At 39.3% G+C, this 22,198-nt stretch overlaps 4 protein-coding genes across 4 annotated transcripts; all 4 read left to right on the top strand.

Moving 5' to 3' along the window:
* Positions 1-1,446: 1,446 nt before the first annotated feature.
* On the top strand, positions 1,447-4,839 carry LOC311255825 (extracellular calcium-sensing receptor-like; the record flags this gene model as incomplete). Its single annotated transcript, XM_084350475.1, has 6 exons — positions 1,447-1,649; positions 1,765-2,035; positions 2,160-2,969; positions 3,138-3,368; positions 3,680-3,803; positions 3,926-4,839. 6 exons carry the CDS (start codon positions 1,447-1,449, stop codon positions 4,837-4,839), a joined length of 2,553 nt encoding a protein of 850 aa, XP_084206601.1.
* A 1,747-nt stretch (positions 4,840-6,586) lies between these two features.
* LOC311255824 (extracellular calcium-sensing receptor-like) lies at positions 6,587-9,677 on the top strand (the record flags this gene model as incomplete). Its single annotated transcript, XM_084350474.1, has 7 exons — positions 6,587-6,789; positions 6,940-7,210; positions 7,336-7,507; positions 7,613-7,758; positions 7,954-8,184; positions 8,498-8,621; positions 8,764-9,677. 7 exons carry the CDS (start codon positions 6,587-6,589, stop codon positions 9,675-9,677), a joined length of 2,061 nt encoding a protein of 686 aa, XP_084206600.1.
* A 1,613-nt stretch (positions 9,678-11,290) lies between these two features.
* Positions 11,291-14,704, top strand: LOC311255823 (extracellular calcium-sensing receptor-like; the record flags this gene model as incomplete). The annotated part of the gene is made up of 6 exons (XM_084350473.1): positions 11,291-11,493; positions 11,606-11,876; positions 12,022-12,834; positions 13,024-13,254; positions 13,550-13,673; positions 13,791-14,704. The coding sequence occupies 6 exons, from the start codon at positions 11,291-11,293 to the stop codon at positions 14,702-14,704; spliced, it is 2,556 nt and encodes an 851-aa protein (XP_084206599.1).
* Positions 14,705-18,493: 3,789 nt separating this feature from the next.
* Positions 18,494-21,709, top strand: LOC311255822 (extracellular calcium-sensing receptor-like; the record flags this gene model as incomplete). The annotated part of the gene is made up of 6 exons (XM_084350472.1): positions 18,494-18,702; positions 18,798-19,083; positions 19,195-20,019; positions 20,144-20,365; positions 20,491-20,614; positions 20,796-21,709. The coding sequence occupies 6 exons, from the start codon at positions 18,494-18,496 to the stop codon at positions 21,707-21,709; spliced, it is 2,580 nt and encodes an 859-aa protein (XP_084206598.1).
* Positions 21,710-22,198: the final 489 nt, after the last annotated feature.

Raw genomic sequence — 22,198 nt, 5'->3', positions numbered from 1 at the left:
TTTGTGGGAATATGCAGAAAATTGAGTGCATACAGTTCCCTCAAGTGTTTTAGGAAGAATAAGAAGAAGAGAAACATATGGAATTCTTAACATCAGGGCGAGTTTATTTAAACGAGGGTTAACTCTAGCTGCTTTTAGAGCATTAGGAAAACAACCAGTTGTCAAAAATATTGATAAGAGATGTTGATGGAGTTGGTACCTCATTGGGTGACCCCATCTCAGACTGCTGGGAACCTGGGTTTTGGCACAGCTTTCCTATACTGCAAATATCACTATGAGAGCCCCTTGCTGTAGATTAATTCTCTCCAGCATGGATTATGTTCCTCAACCAGGGGGCGGAGCAGTTTCTAGTTCAGGTTCTAGACAAGACTAGACAATGTGCCTGTAAGTACCATGCAACCTCTCTGCAGCAGCCCAGTTAGTCTTCAAACTGCCCAAGTTCCTTCTCACTGCATTACTTATTCACACCCTGCACAAGCTATCAGTGGTTGCTAGGCTCAGTTTCAAACCATGCACCATACCCTGTCCACTACGCTCTGCTACTGTCAATCGGTTTGGTACACCCTCCTCAATGGGAGGCCCAGCTACAACCCAAACAATGGTTATTATTTGCTGTCCTTGCTCAACGATGGTAGAAGGGTATTTTCATTTCCACCAGGATGGCAGAAACTCTACAGATCTTCTGTCACAGACGGAAAAGTATTCTCTATCTCTCACTGCTTCTGAATTAAAGCAGTCCTGCATATTTGATTAAGTTAGTGTACTTGCATGACTCCAGCAGTTTTGGGGTTGAATCTATATGGTTGAATGCACAAACTGTATGTTTTTTTGGATAAAGCCTTCAGTTAATAAATGCAATGCAATATAATGCAGTAGTAATGATAATAATAAGAATAATCATAATTTATGTTAGTCATGAAAAAGTTATACTTAGTTAATCATGATTACAACACTTGTAATTCAACAGAATACATGCTGAGACTGATCAGTATTTTGGCCTGTTCATTTTACTGCTAACTTATGTATGAAGAAGACATGGACATCATTACTTTCTCAGAAATTAAGATGATTGATAAATGTTAGTTGTTGCATTAATTAAAATGTCGTTCTTGCATTAAGTTAAACATTAGATTGTGTCAATTCATGCATTATATTCCTCATAGTTCATGAAGGTATTCCATTAATAAATAAGTGTTCTTCATGCACATATTATTAAACTTATACTTTTGATACTGGTTATACCATATAGAGAAATGTGTACGGTACAAAACAGGAAAGAGTTTTTCCACAACATTTTTGGAATTTAACTTTAACAGAATCTGTTTCTTACGGGTGCAGTGACGTGTGGAAAAAAAAATGTGCAGGTGATTCCCCCTATGGTAGACAAAGTTATAAAGATCAGCCCCCAGGACAGAATTGCTTTGTTTTGTTGGAAGTTGCTTTGTGATGGGTAGGGTCATTATTTTTTTATTCGCTCTGCTGGCAAGGACAAAGTCAGAGAAGCAAACATGCAAATTGATCGGGCAGACAGGGTTCATGGAATTTTCAAAAGAAGGTGATCTTATGATAGGTGGTGTTTTCTCCATGAGTGGAACAGACATACTGGTAGATAATGGCTACCAGACACTTCCATATAAATACTGCAAAAAGTAAGTGACTATCCTTCAAATATGTTAAAAGTGTATGCAATTTTCGAGACAAGTAGCATATTTTATGTGTTGATCTGAAAATGTTAAGCTGTAATAACAAACACTGGGTTTGCAGTTGGCATGACAGGGAATTAAAGTTTGCCCGGACAGTGATTTTTACTGTGGAGGAGATCAATAGAGATGGAAAGCTCCTTCCTGGAGTGAGTCTGGGCTATAGGCTGTTTAATGGCTGTGGGAATGAAAACCAGATACGAGCCGCCATAGACGCTATAAATGGGGAAGTTTCAAAGGGCTGCACTGGTCAGATTCAAGCTCTCATAGGTCATTCATCCTCTGGAATAAGTAAAGATATAAACATCATATTAAGCCCCCTGTCCATTCCACAGGTGAAAATATATGATTGGTAAATGACTGCAAGTTGTCCAATTTTGAATGTCCTATTGGTTTATTTACATTTTTGCATCTTAAAAAACTATTTGGATTTATTGTAGTTAACATGTTTTTTTTTAGGTAAGCCATTTTGCAACCTGTGCTTGTTTGAGTGACAAAAGGCTATACCCCACCTTCTTCAGAACTGTGCCAAGTGACCGCTTCCAAAGCATCGCTCTGGTGCAGCTTATGAAATACTTTGACTGGCGTTGGGTGGGGATTATTTATTCTGACGACTTGTATGCAGAACAAGGGACGGCTGAATTCACTAAGGAAGCAATGAAAGTGGGCATATGTGTTGAATACAGATTACCTTTCTCTATCACATCTCAAATCATCTCTAAGTTGGATGCTATTGTAGAGATGCTAACGGATTCTTCTTCAAATGTGGTCCTGTTGTTTATGCCCTTGTCTTACACTAAAGTGTTACTGTCCAAAATGGAGAATTATAACATAACTGGAAAGCAGTGGCTTGGCAGTGAGTCTTGGATCACACAAGCAGACCTGGCTTCTGTTGAGCGAAAATACATTTTACAGGGGGCAATGGGCTTTGCCCTTCCTCAGGCATCCATACCAGGTCTTGCTGAATTCTTACTTAGCTTGAAACCTTCTGATGAACCACAGAGTGATATAATTAAAGCTATCTGGGAGAAGTTCTTTGACTGCAGCTTTTCTCCATCAAATACCTCTGCTATGTGCACTGGCACAGAGGATCTCAGAACAGTCTCCAGTGACTACACAGATGTGACACATTTCAGGCCTGAGAATAATGTGTACAAAGCTGTGTACTTGGTTGCATATGCCCTTCATGCACTACTGCAATGTAGCAATGGGTCAAATCCCACAACAGGAAAGCCTTGTGTGAACAAGAGTGAAGTTCGGCCGAAGCTAGTAAGTTCTAGTAAATTTATTCAGGCGTAGTTTACTTGTTATATTGAGTGTTTCTATTTTTGTGTCAAGCACACACAACAAAATGAAAAATTAAGTATTCAGACAAGACTCGATTTAATACTAAATGATAGCTGTGTGTATGCTTTAATGTGCTGATTGTCTCTATAGGTGTTGGAACATATTCAGTATGTGAACTTCACCACACAGAATGGGGCTAAAGTTTTCTTTGATGAAAATGGAGAGTCAGTTGCCCAGTATGACTTAGTTAACTGGCAGATGAAAGAAGATGGCTCTGCTGAGATTGTGAATATTGGTCATTATGATACTTCTTTTCCAGAGGGGGAAAATTTCAAACTAAAAGACAACATCAAAATAGTTTGGGGAGCAAACAGTAATGAGGTAATGTGAATGAAAGTTTGTATGTGTAACCCAGTTTCTCTGCGAGTGTCTTGCTACCCTGTGTAGAGGTGATGAATCTTAAAGTGTATCAACCTTAGCTGACCTGGTGGAGGTCAGCTCATGCACATATGGAATTTGGAGGATGGAGAGGTGGTCTCATAATGGTAGAGAATGTCATTTTATTGACACTTGGTCCTTTCACAGCTAAATGATAACCTAAATCCATAGGAAATTTTCCATTGCAATGTCATTGATGTACAAAACATTTGGTTCCATTATTAAGTTTTACATGCTGTATTTTGCCTAATCAGGTGCCAAGGTCTGTCTGCAGAGAACCCTGCCCACCAGGGACTCGTAAGGCCATAAACAAGTTTAAACCAGTGTGTTGTTTCGACTGCTTTGGATGCCCGGAGGGAACAATAAGTAATCAGACAAGTGAGTAAGGACTTCAAAATAAAATTGAATTCATGTGCATTGTAGTAATGATAAATTAAATGACGTGGAATACCAAAAATGTTTTCTTATAGTGTAAAGATTGAAATTTTCTTCTTTTACAGATTCTCCAGACTGTTTGATCTGTCCTCCTGAATTCTGGCCAAATGACAATAAAGATCAGTGTCGTCCAAAACCTATTGAATACTTGTCTTACAAAGAGGTCATGGGGGCACTTTTAACTGGATTTAGCTGTGTCGGTGTATTTTTATCCCTTCTGACATCAATCATTTTTTTAGCTCATAAAGAGACTCCCATTGTAAAAGCCAACAACTCTGAACTGAGCTTCATGCTGCTCTTCTCCTTGACCCTGTGTTTCTTGTGTTCTCTGACCTTCATCGGCCGGCCCTCTGAGTGGTCCTGCATGCTACGACACACAGCATTTGGGATCACCTTTGTCCTCTGTATCTCTTGTGTTCTCGGCAAAACTATGGTGGTTTTAATGGCCTTCAGAGCAACGCTCCCAGGCAGTAATGTGATGAAATGGTTTGGTCCTACACAGCAGAGGCTCAGTGTTCTGACTTTCACCCTAATTCAGATATTGATTTGTATCCTTTGGCTGACAATCAGCCCTCCATTTCCAAAGATGAACATGAAGTACTATAAAGAAAAGATCATCTTAGAGTGTGCCCTGGGTTCAGCTGTTGGATTCTGGGCTGTGTTGAGTTATATTGGACTTCTTGCTCTCTTGTGTTTTATACTTGCTTTTCTTGCTAGGAAGCTGCCAGACAGCTTTAATGAAGCCAAACTTATTACCTTCAGCATGCTGATATTCTGTGCAGTCTGGATCACATTCATCCCAGCATATGTCAGCTCTCCTGGCAAGTTCACCGTTGCTGTTGAGATATTTGCCATCCTGGCATCCAGTTTTGGTTTGCTGGGATGCATTTTTTTCCCAAAATGTTATATTATTATCTTCAGACCAGAACAAAACTCAAAAAAACATTTGATGGGAAAAATACCACCAAGGACTCAATAATAATGTGCAATTCAAAAGTGTCCTTCAGAACAACTGGCCTTAGTGTGAAACAAATAAACCAACTTCACTGCATAATCTGACAGATAATGCAGAAAATGTTACTCATGACCTCCTACTTGTTCAGATGTGTTCAATAAATTAAATACACCGACTAAGGTCTTGTTTTCCTTTGTGTGAAATTCCATATCTAACTGAATTATATTCATCTTGGACACAAGATTTATGAATGGCATTCGACCAAAATCTTTCAACTTGCCATTTTTAATCGTGTCATTTTAGTGTAGGACAGACTAAACAATATTGCAAAAGTGACCATGATAGGGAACTCAAAGTTTCTACCCTCTATCAATCACAGCCACTGGATACAGTAGTGCTGTGTTCAACTTTTCCCAACTGCTTCACAGTCAGTTACAAACCACCCCAGTGCCTGCTGGATGGACTGAAGAAGGCAGCAGAACCACATCTTCTGCAGAAAGCAGAGACGCATTTCTGTGGTAGACACTCCCCTCACCATGGCTGCGCCTTGAGATCCTGGCGGCGTTAAACACCCACTTGAAAAGTGTTTGACCTTGATTCATACTCGTACAGTACTCCCTGGGGGACACAGTTGTGGGCTTTCTCCAAGCAAACTCCCATGATCCCCCCAGCAACCCTGAAAGACTAAAGAGTTCATCCACTGTTCTACTAACAGGATGGAATCAGCATTGTTCCTTCTGAATCCATGTTTTGACAATCGTTTGGAGGCTCCTTTCCAGCACTCTGGAATAAACTTTCCCAGGCAGGATGAGCAGTGTGATATACCTATAAATGGAGCACACTCTCTAGTCCCCATTTTTGAAAACAGGAACCATCACCCTATTCTGCCTCTCCAAAGGCACTATCCCCATTCACGTGACATTAAAGAGGCATGTCAACTAAGACAGCCAAGCGATGTATAGAGCCTTCAGCATTTCAGGGTGAACCTCATCCACCCCTGGCAGCTTGCCACCAAAGAGCTTCTTAACAATCTCAGTGACCTCAAGGCTATGGACAAGTTTAACCCTGAGCCTTAAGACTCTGCCTCCTCTACAGTGGACATGTAAGTCGGGTTCACAAGCTCCTACAAATGTTATTTCTACCCCGCCCCCCCAAAAAAAATTCCAGAGTCCAGCAAGACATTTGTTCTTGCCTGCCATGCTATGGATTGCTCAGGCCGAACCTACATACACCCCATCCTGTCCACTACACTCTGCTAATGCCAATCAGTTTGGTACATCCTCCCACCAAGGGAGGCCCATCTAACCCTAACCCTCAACAAACCATGACTGTTTGCTGTCCACAATGGTGGAAGGAGCAACTAATTCAAAAGAATGTCAACTGCTGAGACTGATTAGTCTTTTGGCCTGTTAATTTAACTGTTAACTTTCCTATGAAGATGACATGGGCACTGTTATCTACTCAGAAATCATGATGATTTACTAGTGTTAGTTATTTAATTTTTGATAATAAATGAGGTACCACATAAATACATTTTCTTCATGCGCATAGAAATTAACTTATACTTTCAATACTGGTTATACTATATCCAGAAATCTATACTGTACAAAATACTGTACAGTGTAGTATTTTAAATATTAACTACCTTAAAAGGCCTTCTGTCTACAACTTGTCAGTCACGAGGACCTGTTTCGTACACGTGCAGTAGAAAAAGTTATAAAGATCAGCGCCCAGGTAAGGATTGCTTTAGAGAAGGGGAGGTTGTATCGTGATGGGTTGGATCACTATTATCTTATTCGCTCTGCTGGTAAGGGCAAAATCAGAAAGCCAAACCTGCAATGTGATCGGGCAGACAGGGTTCATGGAATTTTCAAAAGAAGGTGATCTTATCATAGGTGGTGTTTTCTCTATGAGTAGTACAAAAATATTGGTAGATAATGGCTACCAGACACTTCCATACACATACTGCAAAAAGTGAGTGACTATGCTTAAAATATGTTAAGATTTTATGGTATCTTAGAATAAGTTGCATGTTTTAAGTGTTGATCTGATGCATTAAAAGATTATCAGATCTAATTACTTTGTTTATAACTGATTTGTCAAAACTTAGCACTTTCTTTGCAGTTGGCGTGACAGGGAATTGAAGTTTGCTCGGACAGTGATTTTTACTGTGGATGAGATCAACTCAGATGCAAAGCTCCTTCCTGGAGTTAGTCTGGGTTATAGGCTGTACAATGGTTGTGGAAGTGAAAACCTGATAAGAGCAGCCATAGAAGCTGTAAATGGAGAGGATTCAAAGGGCTGCAGTGGTCAGATCCAGGCTTTCTTAGGCCATTCATCCTCAGGAGTGAGTAAAGACATTAACATCATACTAAGCCCGCTGTCCATTCCACAGGTGAGAAGAAATAATTTGAAAATAACTGCAGACTATCCAGTTTTCATTGTCATTTTGGTTCATTATTATTTCCATCTTTAAAAAATATATTGATTTATTGTATTGCACTTTATTTTTCTTCAAAGGTTAGCCATCTTTCAACCTGTGCTTGTTTGAGTGACAAAAGACTATACCCTACATTCTTCAGAACTGTGCCAAGTGACCGCTTTCAAATCATTGCTCTAGCGCAGCTTATGAAATACTTTGACTGGCGCTGGTTGGGAATTATTCATTCTGAAGAATTGTACGCAGAGCAAGGTACAGCTGAATTTACTAAGGAAGCAATGAAAGTGGGCATATGTGTTGAATACAGATTACTTTTCTCTACCACATCTCAAATCATTTCTAAGTCGGATGCCTGAGAATCTAAGTCGGAGCCTGAGAATAATGTGTACAAAGCTGTGTACTTGGTGGCATATGCCCTTCATGCACTACTGCAATGTAGCAATAGGTTAAATCCCACAACAGGAAAGCCCTGTGTGAACAAGAGTGAAGTTCGGCCTGAGCTAGTAAGTTCTGGTAAATGTATTCAGGCATAGTATACTTATGTTGGATTCAGTGTTTCTATTTTTTGTGTTTCACACACACAACAAAATAAAATGTTGAGTATCCAGACAGGATTATATTTGAATACTAAATGTCTTGATGGTTTACTTTTGCTTGCAAGCTGTATGTAAGCTAACATGTACTTACTGTCACTATAGGTGTTGGAACATATTCAGTATGTGAACTTCACCACACAGAATGGGGCCAAAGTTTTCTTTGATGAAAATGGAGAGCCAGTCGCCCAGTATGACTTAGTTAACTGGCAGATGAAAGAGGATGGCTCTGCTGAGGTTGTGAATATTGGTCATTATGATACATCTTTTCCAGAGGGGCAAAAATTTACACTAAAAGACACTGCTAAAATAGTTTGGGGAGGAAACAGTGGTCAGGTAAAGTAAATGGAATGCATGTGTAACCTGGGTTCTCTGAGTAGAGAGAGAACCTTGCTACCCTACGTATTTCTGTCGCCACCACAGGTGATGTGTCTTAAAGAGTATCTACATTAGCTGCCCCTGTGGTGAGTAGGGTGGAGAGGTAGTCTCAACATGATAAGAGAATATCATTGTTATATAATATTAGTCCTTTCACAGCAGAATGGCATTCTCTATAGGACAGTGTAAACATTGCAATGTCATTGAAGCACAATACAGTTGCATGTATGAATGTTGAGTTTTTCTTACAACCTGTGTTTTGCCTAATCAGGTGCCAAGATCTGTCTGCAGAGAACCATGCCAACCAGGGTCTCGTAAGGCCATAAACAAGTTTCAGCCAGTGTGCTGTTTCGACTGCATTGAATGCCCTGAGGGAACAATAAGTAATCAGACAAGTGAGTGAGGACTTAGGAATAGATTTAATGAGTGTGTATTTATAGTAAGGAGAACTTTAATGACAGAATATCAAAAATCATTTTCTTATAGTGTAATGATTGTATTTCTTCTGACTTCTGTATGATCTCCTTCCTTTTACAGATTCTCCAGACTGTTTGAACTGTCCTCCCGAATTTTGGCCAAATGAAAAGAAAGATCAGTGCCTTCCAAAACCTATTGAATACCTTTCATACAAAGAGGTCATGGGGGCACTTTTAACTGGATTTAGCTGTGTCGGTGTATTTTCATCCCTTCTGACATCAGTCATTTTTTTGGCCCATAAAGAGACTCCCATAGTAAAAGCCAACAACTCTGAGCTAAGCTTTATGCTGCTCTTCTCCTTGACTCTGTGTTTCCTGTGTTCTCTGACCTTCATTGGCCGGCCCTCTGACTGGTCCTGCATGTTGCGACACACAGCATTTGGGATCACCTTTGTCCTCTGTATCTCTTGTGTTCTCGGCAAAACTATAGTGGTTTTAATGGCCTTCAGAGCAACACTTCCAGGCAGTAATGTGATGAAATGTTTTGGTCCTGCACAGCAGAGGCTCAGTGTTCTGACTTTCACCCTCATTCAGGTCGTGATTTGTATCCTTTGGCTGACAATCAGCCCTCCATTCGCAAAGATGAACATGAAGTACTATAAAGAAAAGATTATCTTAGAGTGTGCCCTGGGTTCAGCTGTTGGATTCTGGGCTGTGTTGAGTTATATTGGACTTCTTGCTCTCTTGTGTTTTATACTTGCTTTTCTTGCCAGGTTGCTGCCAGACAGCTTTAATGAAGCCAAACTTATTACCTTCAGCATGCTGATATTCTGTGCAGTCTGGATCACATTCATCCCAGCATACGTCAGCTCTCCTGGCAAATTCACTGTTGCTGTGGAGATATTTGCAATCCTGGCGTCCAGTTTTGGTCTGCTGGCATGCATTTTTTTCCCAAAATGTTATATTATTATGTTCAGACCAGAACAAAACTCAAAAAAACATTTGATGGGAAAAATACCACCAAGGACTCTATAACAATCTGTGATTCAAATATGTCCTAGAGAACAAATGGCCTTACTGTGACAACTAATAAACCAATTTTATAGTATAGTCTGACTGATAATGTACACAGAAATTGTTACTCATGACCTCCACCTTTTTGTGATGTGCTGAATGAATTAAATACACTGACTCGTGTCTTGTTTTCCACTGTGTGAAATACATTTATTCATCTTGGACACAAGAATCATCCATGACATTCAACCAAAGTCTTTCACCTTGAAATATCTAGTGGTGTGACTTCAGTGTAGGACAGACTAAAAATATTGCAAAAGTCAATAATCAATTACTGCCATTGGATACAGTAGTGCTGTGTTCAACTTTTGACATGTGAAATTTCTGTTACAGTCAGATACTGGTCATATCTCGTTTTGGTTATTCCCAACTGCTTTGAAACTCAAGTGTTATTTTCAGGTGCATGTATTACTGACCATTAATGCATCATAAATACATATTTTCCATCACGCGTGAAAACGACCCCAAGATACTTAGACTCCTTTGCTTGCGGCAGGAGCTCACCCCCAAACTGGAGGGGGGAATCCACCATTTTTTGGCAGAGAATCACTGCCTCAGACTTGGAGGTGCTGACCCTCACCTCAACCACTTCACATTCAGTTAGAATAAACCTTCTTAGGGATAAACAGATAATTGGAGCACACCCTCTGGTCCTCTTTTGTGGATAAGGGAACCACTACTCTGGTCTACCACTTCACAGGTCTTGTCCCTAACCTTCACATGGCAGTGAAGTCAACATCCGCAGGATCCGGTCTTTCCTCACAAAGGACGCAACGCAACTCCTGGTCCTGGTCCAGGAATCGAATCGAATCGAATCGAATCGAATCGTGAGACACCCAAAGATTCACAGCCCTACCTGCACTAGCTACAAGCAACTGCTTGAATCAGTTTCCAGACATTAGTTCTTGCCTGCCTTACTATGTATTGCTCAGGCCTAATCTACATACAGTATATGGTCAAACCAAACATTCCACCCTGTCCACTACGCTCTGCTATTGCCAAGCTGTTTGGTACATCCTTCCTCTGAGAGTGGCCCATCTATTGCTCAACAAAATCATATCTGTTTGCTGTCCACAATGGTGGCAATAGCTACCCATTGACACCAGGACAGCAGAAACTCTTTACATCTGGAAGAGACTGAAAATTCTTCTCTATCTCTCATTAATTCCAAATAATACTTTAAATAGTTCATATCTTTTATAGTTGGTGTACTTGCGTGACCCTAATAGTTTTGGGGTTGCATTTAATCAAGCATTCCTATTAGTTAATAGGGTACTACATGAATAAAAATGTATTTTCTTCATGTAAGTAGTAATTTACTTGTAATTTTGATACTGGTTATACCATATCCAGAAAAAATGAAACGTACAAGTGTTTCCACAAGATTTTCTGTAATTAACCACCTTAAAAGGCCATTTGTTTGCAACATGTAAGTCACCAGGATACATTTCTTACAAGTGCAGTGATGCATAAAAAAATCATCTTTGGTGCTGGTGATTTTCTTGTGGCATAAAAAGTTATAAAGATCAGCTCCCAGGTCAGAATTGCTTAAGGGAAGGGGAGGGTGCCTCATGATGGGTTGGATCACTATTATGTTTTTCGCTCTGTTGGCAAAGACAAACGCAGAGAAACAAACTTGCAAAGTAATTGGACAGACAGGGTTCATGGAATTTTCAAAAGAAGGTGATCTTATCATTGGTGGAGTTTTCTCTTTGAGTAGGACAAGCATACTGGTAGATAATGGCTACCAGACACTTCCATATACATACTGCAAAAAGTAAGTGACTATGCTATAAATATGTAAAACACTGTATACAATGTTAGAGAAAAGTAACATGTTTTATGTGATCTGAAATGATGAGCTGTAATTACAGACACTGTCTTTGCAGTTGGCATGACAGGGAATTGAAGTTTGCCCGGACAGTGATTTTTACTGTGGAGGAGATCAATGGAGATAAAAAGCTCCTCCCCGGAGTGAGTCTGGGCTATAGGCTGTACGATGGCTGTGGGGATGAAAACCTGATAAGAGCAGCAGTAGAAGCTGTAAATGGGGGAAATTCAAAGGGCTGCACTGGTCAGATTCAGGCTCTCTTAGGCCATTCATCCTCTGGACTGAGTAAAGACATAAACATCATACTAAGCCCGCTGTCCATTCCACAGGTGACAAGATCTTATTCAGAAAAAAACAAAACAAAACAAAACAAAATGTAAATTGTCCAGTTTTCACTGTTGTATTGATATTTTTTATTTGCATCTTTAGGTAATACAGATTTATTGTATTTAACATATTTTTTGCTCTTTAAAGGTAAGCCATTTTTCAACCTGTGCTTGTTTGAGTGACAAAAGACTATACCCCACGTTCTTCAGAACTGTGCCAAGTGACCGTTTCCAAATCACTGCTCTGATGCAGTTTATGAAATACTTTGACTGGCGCTGGTTGGGGATTGTTTTTTCTGAAGACTTGTACGCAGACCAAGGTACAGCTGAATTCACCAAGGAAGCAATGAAAATGGGCATATGCGTTGAATACAGATTACCTTTCTCTATGACATCTCCACTCATCCAATCCAAGTTGGATGCTATTGTAGAGACACTAAGGAATTCTTCGTCAAAGGTGGTCCTGTTGTTTATGTCCTTGTCTTTCACTAAATTGTTCCTGTCCAAAATGGAGAATTATAACATAACTGGAAAACAGTGGCTTGGCAGTGAGTCTTGGATCACACAAGCAGACCTGGCTTCTGTTGAGAGAAAAGACATTTTACAGGGGGCAATGGGCTTTGCCCTGCCTCAGGCATCCATACCAGGTCTTGGTGAATTCTTACTCAGCTTGAAACCTTCTGATGAACCACAGAGTGATATAATTAAAGCTTACTGGGAGAAATTCTTTGACTGCAGCTTCTCTCCATCAAATACCTCTGCTATGTGCACTGGCACAGAAGATCTCAGGACAGTCTCCAGTGACTACACAGATGTGACACATTTCAGGCCTGAGAATAATGTGTACAAAGCTGTGTACTTGGTAGCATATGCTCTTCATACATTATTGCAATGTAAAAATGGGTCAAATCCTACCACAGGGAAGCTGTGTGTGAACAAAAATGACGTTCAGCCGAAGCTAGTAAGTTCTACTTTATTATTCTGGCATAGTATATTCATGCTGTATTTAGGGTTTCTATTTTCTGTGTTTGGCTCAAAATGAATAAATCTTAGGTATTCGTTCAGGATTCCATTTGAATGCTAAATGTCTTTTTGGTTTTTCTTTTGCCTGCAAGCTGTATGTATGTTAAAATGCACTAATTGTCTGTAGGTGTTGGAACATATTAAGTATGTGAACTTTACGACACAGAATGGGGCCAAGGTTTTCTTTGATGAAAATGGAGAGTCAGTTGCACAATATGACTTAGTTAACTGGCAGATGACAGAAGATGGCTCTGCTGAGATTGTGAATATTGGTCATTATGATACTTCTTTTCCAGCGGGGGAAACATTCAAACTAAAAGACAACATCAAAATAGTTTGGGGAGCAAACAGTAATGAGGTAATGTGAATGAAAGTGTGTATGTATAACCCAGGTTCTCTGAGAGTAATTTGTTCTCTGAGAGTAATTTGCCACCCTCTGTACTGGTGGCTGTCAGTTTATGCACATATGGAATACAGAAGGTGGAGAGTTGGTCTCATAATGGTAGAGAATGTAATTTTATTTAGTCTTAGTCCTTTCACAGCTGAATGAGTATCTTAAATTCATAGGACCTTTGTAAACATTACAATGTCAGTGATGTACAACACATTTGGTTGTATTATTGATTTTTGTATGCTGTGTTTTGCCTCATCAGGTGCCAAGGTCTGTCTGCAGAGAACCGTGCCCACCAGGGACCCGTAAGGCCATAAACAAGTTTAAGCCAGTGTGCTGTTTTGACTGCTTTGAATGCCCAGAGGGAACAATAAGTAATCATACAAGTGAGTAAGGGCTTCAAAATTGAATTATTTTACATACATTATATTAAGGAGAACTGAAATAGAATATAATATAGAACATCAAAAATGTTGTATTTATGCATTTCCGTCTTTTTAAAGATTCTCCAGACTGTTTGAACTGTCCTCCCGAATTTTGGCCAAATGAAAAGAAAGATCAGTGCCTTCCAAAACCTATTGAATACCTTTCCTACAAAGAGGTCATGGGGGCACTTTTAACTGGATTTAGCTGTGTCGGTGTATTTTTATCCCTTCTGACATCGATAATTTTTTTGGCTCATAAAGAGACTCCCATTGTAAAAGCCAACAACTCTGAGCTGAGCTTCCTGCTGCTCTTCTCCTTGACTCTGTGTTTCTTGTGTTCGCTGACCTTCATCGGCCGGCCCTCTGAGTGGTCCTGCATGCTGCGACACACAGCATTTGGGATCACCTTTGTCCTCTGTATCTCTTGTGTTCTCTGCAAAACTATAGTGGTTTTAATGGCCTTCAGAGCAACGCTCCCAGGCAGCAATGTCATGAAATGGTTTGGTCCTACACAGCAGAGGCTCAGTGTTTTCACTTTCACCCTCATTCAAATTGGGATTTGTATCCTTTGGCTGACAATCAGCCCTCCATTTCCAAAGATGAACATGAAGTACTATAAAGAAAAGATCATCTTAGAGTGTGCCCTGGGTTCAGCTGTCGGATTCTGGGCTGTGTTGAGTTATATTGGACTTCTTGCTCTGTTGTGTTTTATACTTGCTTTTCTTGCTAGGAAGCTGCCAGACAGCTTTAATGAAGCCAAACTAATCACCTTTAGCATGCTGATATTCTGTGCAGTCTGGATCACATTCATCCCAGCATATGTCAGCTCTCCTGGCAAGTTCACTGTTGCTGTGGAGATATTTGCCATCCTGGCATCCAGTTTTGGTTTGCTGGCATGCATTTTTTTCCCAAAATGTTATATCATTGTCTTCAGTCCAGAACAAAACTCAAAAAAACATATGATGGGGAAAATACCACCAATAAATCTTTAATCTGTAATCCAGAAGTGTCCTCTGATACTAATGGCCTTAGTGTGACAACCGTTGACAGTAAAAATAGTGGACAGAGTCACTGTGACATCACCCATTGGTTTCTGAAGAGCCAAAATAAAGCTAACGTTGCCAGCTTCCGGCTGTTGCTATCGTGTCAGTACAAGACTGAACTGCACTCTCGGCTAATTAAAAATGGGAAAAGAGGTGGAGCGTAGGTGGAGATGAAGCAAGCCTAGTTAAATAAGCCTACCTATCTCAAAGCTACCTACCTAGCTAATGGTAACAAGCTAAATTGCATGAATTTTATTGAGACATTAAAGGAAGACATTATGGCACATGTGGTTTGATGTATTGTGTCATCATACCACTAATTGCCAAACATTTGAAAACCTGAATGGTTATGACCACATCACAATCAACCAAAGAAAAAAGCTGTATTTTTTTATCATGTTTCTGAAAGTGGAAGCGTCATAACATCTTTTAAAAATTTTATTTTGAACATGATAGATGACATGGATGAAATGATGCATACTATGAATGACTGTTCCACAAGGTGATTGTTTGAATCCTTTCATAAATGTAGAATCATATTAACTTTATTTATTGAAAGCAATTTCACAGGCAAAAACACAACGCAATGTGACAGAGACAACTTCCATACTGACCATTTTTCCCTTATCTTTTTATCCCTCCCACATTGTATATACCTTAATGTCACATTAATAATACAGAATACATATAACAAACACATAAGTAATAAAAATAGGTAGGTAAATAATGTCCATAAATGTAGAATCAAGTGGTGCCCAGCAGATGTCACCGTGTTAACAGTATCAAGGACAGCAAAACAATTACCCCTTTACAGTAGTTCCCCCAAAATGGTCCAGTGATCTGGAAGTTTTGGTTTTGCAATCATTTCTGCATACACATAAAGGCAGAAGAAGTGTATACAGTAGTCCTGAGTTCACTTCTTAAGTGCTGTGTCCAGGCTATCTGACTGGCATGTCAAAGTATTTGACCACAAAAAAATCACCAGCAATGTATGTGCATGCGCACATGGCAACACACACACACACACACACACACACACACACACACACACACACACGCACACACACACACACACACACACACACACACACACACACACACTCACTGTTATTGTTTTCTTTTTTAAAAGATAAATACACCTAACAATCAACATAACAGAGAGACAGCATGAACATGAACATACAACTTCCATACTTTACTTTTTTAAGAAATAGCATCTCCACAGGTAATTTAGATACAAGAGAAAACTGTGCACATTCAAAAATCCTCATCAAATACTTGTTACAACTAAAGTCGCACCTCTGACCAAGCACATAACCAATCATAGTTTTGCATTATGGCAATGGTACCTGAGGTGACCAATAGGATTTCAGGGGTGGGCTGTGCCACTCCCTGTACATATCTCTGCAAGTCTTGAAGTCACTTCTGACCAATTAGACACTCTGTTCAGATCGCAACTACTTTGTTAGTTATAATTACAGGTGCATATATTGCTGAACAGTCTTTAGATATAATAAAGGTCATGTATGAGTCATTTTAGCATGCACTCTTCTTAATTAATCTGAACTCACTAAAGTTTCCTCTGGGCGATACGAAAGAACACCCATCACCACATCTGCTACGACAAAGACCTCTCACTCTAATGAACAAGTCAACCTAAAATTCACTTTTCACAATCCCCATTCTTAGCCCTCTTCCTAGTCACCTTGTAGAACAGGTTTGAAATAGTATATGTATACATGTTATCATTATTAGATGTTATTATACTTTCAGACTGACTACACATGATGAGAGTACATAATACAAGACTATGGAGCCCTTATGCAGTCAGGGGAGAAAAAAAAAAAAGTCATGTGTAAATCCGTACTCAGTTTCCAAATCTGTATACATAGTTTATAAACTATAGCGGACCGATCACAGGAATCTACGAAGAAACTAAATTATTGTGTTGAGTGCACAGAGACACAAAGACCCAGTGATCCCTGACTGTGAGGAGAACAAATGTCATGATGTGTGTATGTGTGTGTATACATATATACACTGCTCAACAAAATTAAGGGAATCGCACATCAGATCTTGATGAACAAATTATTCAAGTTGAAAATCTTTACTGATGTACATTGTATAATTTGTCGAGAACAAAACGACGTAACAACATTAAGTTTAAACCAAAATCATCAACCCACTGAGAGCTGGATTTAAAGTCACTTGAAATCCCGGGCTGATCCAACATGCGGAAATATATCACAGCAACTCATAATGTGGCTCAGTAGTGTGTATGGTGTAGTGCCTGTAACGTCCCATAGGGGCCCAATTGGATTTAGGTCAGGGGAAGAAGAGGGCCAATTAATGGCATCAATGCCTTCATCAGGAATGCCTTCATACATGAGGTCGGGCATTGTCCTGCCCAGCATAAGGTCTGACAATTGCTCTCAGGAATTTATACCAGTACCCTACAGCAGTCAGAGTACCATTAACTATGACATGGAGGTCATAGCTAATAGTGCGACCCTCCAAGGATATGCCTCCCCAGACCATCACTGACCCACTGCCAACCCACTTTTAACACAATGATAAAAGGAAATGCCAGAGTATTTAATGTTAACCAATGTAATTTTCTTATGATTTCAGATCTTTTATAATTTATTATTTTAGATGTGCTCCACTTTTATATAATCCTAAAATGCTATTTATTCTCTGTATGAATGTTAATATGGATTATTTAGGGCAAAATAAATAGGCCTAAACACTGGATTTGTAAACAATTTATGTGCATGAACTGCAGATCTGTGCACACGGTTTACACATCCACAGGCATGGCTTGCAAATTCTAGACAAGGGTTATGAATACAATTATGAATGTGGCTCCATCCTCTACCATGCTTTCCCTTTCTTGCTCAAAACCATGTTTACCTGTAGAGTAAGTTCTTAACCAATCATTTTTATTGCTGTGCTGGCTATCAAATATTGTATGCCTAAAAGGCTATAATGGGTAAAAAATAATTGACAAATGTTTGTTGTGAAGAAAATTATCCATGTGTTTATTTTGACCATTTACAGTCAATGTTGATAACCATTTTTTCAAACACTATAGAGAAACTTTGGAAATGGTCAAATCTGCCATTTCAAATCAGCCAACAATGGTAATTGCAATCTGAGGTGGAAAAAGCCAATGTGGGAAAATGTATAGGTATGTATATAGGTGTATTTTCACCTCCTTCTCTTAACCTGAGGAAGATCATCTGTGATTAAATTAATTCCAGTCATACTTACATCAAATAAACAACAGTAATGTGCTCATGTTTTCCTTGTTTATTTATTTCTGAACTTATTCGCTCTTCAAGTAATTTCAATAAATAGGAATTCTATCTCAAGCAATTTTTTTGATGACTATTTTTACTGTTTTTCTTACATTTACTGTACTTATACCCACCTCTGACACACTGGTGCCAATCAATGTCCATGGGCTCAGGCATGTAAATTTGACTGCTATAATTAATTTGTTGGTTAGGGTTAGTGGCAAGCAGCACCAGGTCTGAAAATGGTGTACTCCAGTTTCTTTTTTTTTTCAAAAAGGGAAGCACATTACCTTAACCCATCCCTTACCTACCCATCTGAGATTACAGTGCCCTGTGGGAAATAGATCAACTTTTTATGAAGAGAGCATGTGAACCCGTATCTGACACAGTTGTTTTAAGAACTCTGTCCTCCATCTCTTTAACAAAATGCCACGCAAACATGCATGAGCCGCAGAGAGCTTTTATCTTATCTCTGTTTGTTCTCTACCTGAACACAGTTTCAGGCTGTGAACTGTTGGGTAGATTTAACATGCCAAGTTTGTTCAAGCAGGGACACATTATGATTGGAGGGATTTTCCCAGTTTTCAACAAAGATATAAGTAGCACTTGGACATTCGAGGGTGAGCCACCTGGAGTGAAGTGTGCACGGTAATATATCGTCTTTTTCCCTTGTGATGTCTATACATGTACAGCATCAGCTTTGTAATCTTACAACCTGTTTCAAATCAACAAAACCTTTTTAGATTTGACGTGCGAGCTTTTCGGTGGACCCAAGTGATGATATTTGCAATTGAAGAAATCAACAATGATCCTGCTCTCCTGCCAAACATATCTCTTGGCTATAGGATCCTTAACTCTTGTTCCTCTCCTACAAATACATTACGTGCTGCACTAACACTGGCTAGTAGACCAGAGGAGATACATTTGACTTCCCCTTGTCCTCCAGCTATATCTGCCCTGATAGCAGAGGCAGGATCATCTCAGTCTTTAGCTGTGGCTGGAACTCTTGGACCATTTCAAGTGCCAATAGTAAGAGATTAATTACAGGTTCTATTGTATGAATGTTCTGTGATATTTGATGCTTTTCAGTGCTTGTTTTGAGGGTTTCTTTTCAGACTTCTTTCGGTGTTCTCTTTTTAGGTAAGTTACTTCTCAACATGTGCCTGCCTGAGTGACAGAGCTAAATATCCTACGTTTTTTAGGACAATCCCCAGCGACTACTTCCAGGCAAAAGCTTTGGCAGCACTTGTCAAGCATTTTGGCTGGCAGTGGATTGGAGCCATACAGTCCGACAATGATTATGGCCGAAATGGGATCCTGGCTTTTACTGAGGAGGTTAAAAAACTGGGGGTTTGTGTGGCATTTGTTGGGACAGTTCTGCGTACATACTCTAAGGATAAGATCCTGGATGTTGTGGAAATGATCAAACAGTCAACTGTCAAAGTCATCCTGGCTTTTGTTCCAGAGGGTGACTTTTACCCGTTGATGAAAGAGGTTGTGAAACAGAACATTACAGGCATTCAGTGGATTGCCAGTGAGGCCTGGATAACAGCAATTCAACCCTCTACACCTGAGATCTACCAAGCTTTTGGTGGAGCCCTAGGATTTGTGGTGCAGAAGATGGCTATTCCAAATCTAAAACCATTTCTTACAGGCATAAATCCTTATACTGATCCAAGTGCAGCCTTTGTGAGAGATTTTTGGGAAATCATGGTCGGCTGTAGACCTGTTTCACAAGGAGAACTCATGGCTACTGAGGCGATGAATAAAATATGCACGGGCAATGAGACATTGATGAATTACCAGGATGTGTTCTTCAATGTCAGAGAGCTCAGAGTGTCCTATAATGTGTATAAAGCAGTTTATGCCATTGCACATGCCCTCCATCAGCTGTTATTCTGCCAACCAGTTGGAGAAAAGATAGTGAGGCCGTGTTTGAATACATCTGAAATTCAGCCCAAACAGGTGAGAAATAGTGCAAGTAAAATCCTCAGTACCTCCTATTGTCTTGAAATAAACAAAGTGTATGGAAGTCATCTTGTTTACATAACACTGATACAGAAGAAACAAAATGTGTTCCCTTTCTCAGGTCACTGATCAACTACAAAGAGTGAATTTCAGGAATCAGTTTGGGGATAATGTGTTTTTTGATGTAAATGGTGACCCTCCTGCTTCTTATGATATTATTAACTGGCAGCTGATAGATGGGCAAGTGCAACATGTCACACTTGGTCATTTTGCCTCTGATGCTAATGGCAATTACAGGCTCAGCATTCAGGAGAAAGAAATTGTGTGGAGGACGGGGAAAATGGTAATTGTGGAAGCTTTTTTTTTTTATTAAATTAGCTTGTAGACTTTGAGCCCTGTGTCCTGTTTGGATGTAAGATTAACTGAATATAGCTGCACAATTGTTACATTCTTAAATCTTTTTCTCAGGTTCCGACATCGGTGTGCTCTAATGTTTGTCCAGCAGGAACCAGAAAAGCTCAAATAAAGGGAAAACCCACCTGCTGTTTTGACTGTATCACATGTGCTGATGGAACTATAGCCAACTCAACAGGTAGCAAAAGCATGCCAAAAACCAACAATGATGATCCTATATTATAGCATGTATTTCATCTGAATTTATATCATGTTAATCATGTTGAAAATATTATTGTTAGTGTTACTGAAAGTCCAAAATCACATATTTTCCTCAAAGGTCAGACACTAATCTTATTCTCTCGGTTCATGTTTAACAGGTGCAACTGACTGCACACCCTGTCCACAGGAATACTGGTCCAATGAAATTAAAGATGAGTGCATTCCTAAAATGATTGAGTTCCTGACATATCACGAGCCGATGGGAATAGCTATCACAATTGTATCCCTGTTAGGGGCCTCCCTGACTCTGGCTACAATGATGGTATTTCTTTGCTACAGAGAAACTCCTGTGATCAAGGCCAGCAACTCTGAACTCAGCTGTTTCCTGTTGTTTTCCCTTTTTTTGTGTTTTCTCTGCCCCCTCACTTTCCTAGGCAGACCCACAGTCTGGACGTGCATGCTGCGCCACACAGCTTTCGGTGTGACATTTGCACTTTGTATTTCCTGTATTTTGGGAAAAACTATTGTTGTTGTTACGGCTTTCAAAGCCACAATTCCTGGCAACAAAGTTGCAGGAAAGTTTGGTCCTGCACAGCAAAGGATCATTGTTTGCTTCTGCACCTTGATTCAGATAGTGATATGTGTGTTGTGGCTTACCTTAAAACCTCCTTTCCCAGACATGGTTTTCAAATACAGCAATAAGAAGATCATTTTAGAATGTAACACAGGCTCTGAAGCTGCTTTCTATGCAGTGCTGGGGTACATAGGAATGCTTGCGATAATATGTTTGGTCCTGGCATTTCTAGCAAGAAAGTTGCCTGATAACTTTAATGAAGCCAAATTTATTACATTTAGCATGCTGATATTCTGTGCTGTCTGGATTACCTTTATCCCAGCATATGTCAGCTCTCCTGGAAAGTTCACTGTAGCTGTTGAAATATTTGCAATTTTGTCTTCAGCATTTGGTTTATTGCTTAGTATTTTTGCACCTAAATGTTTCATAATATTGATCAAGCCGGAGAAAAATACAAAGAAACATGTCATGGGAAAAACTATGAACAAAAAAATATGATCTCATAATTTCAAGAAGAGATTATGCTATTTTTATCTAAAACATTTAAATAATATACTGTGTACTAGTATATGAGTATAGCAAGATTTTATGGATGTTATATTATTCAAAGTTGCATCTCGCAGTCTGATAATTAATAAATGTTGTAAACATCATAATATGACATTAAGATGCACAAGATATACTATACTGTAGGTGAAAACCATAGATGGGAAATATTACTTGATATTTCATAACATAAATATTACTGTTTGCATGATGTTGTTGTGAAACATCTAAGCTGTAGCTGTCAATTAGGCCATGTACAGAAAAAAAATGTGATAAGAAGATTAGTTGGTTCTATTTTGGGGAGAGACTTCAAATAATTAAATGTACTGTACATAATATTAAACAAACAAATTGATGACTTACCATTAGAACTGTTTAGTATAATAACTTGATCGTTTTGTTTTAAGTATATTTGTCAATATAAACAAAATCAAACATCTG

This window comes from Pagrus pagrus (genome assembly GCF_965226575.1).
Source record: "Pagrus pagrus genome assembly, chromosome: 4".
In the NCBI taxonomy this organism is placed as follows: Eukaryota; Metazoa; Chordata; class Actinopteri; order Spariformes; family Sparidae; genus Pagrus; species Pagrus pagrus.
The sequence above is the reverse complement of the archived record's forward strand: the minus strand, read 5'-3'. Positions and strand labels throughout refer to the sequence as shown.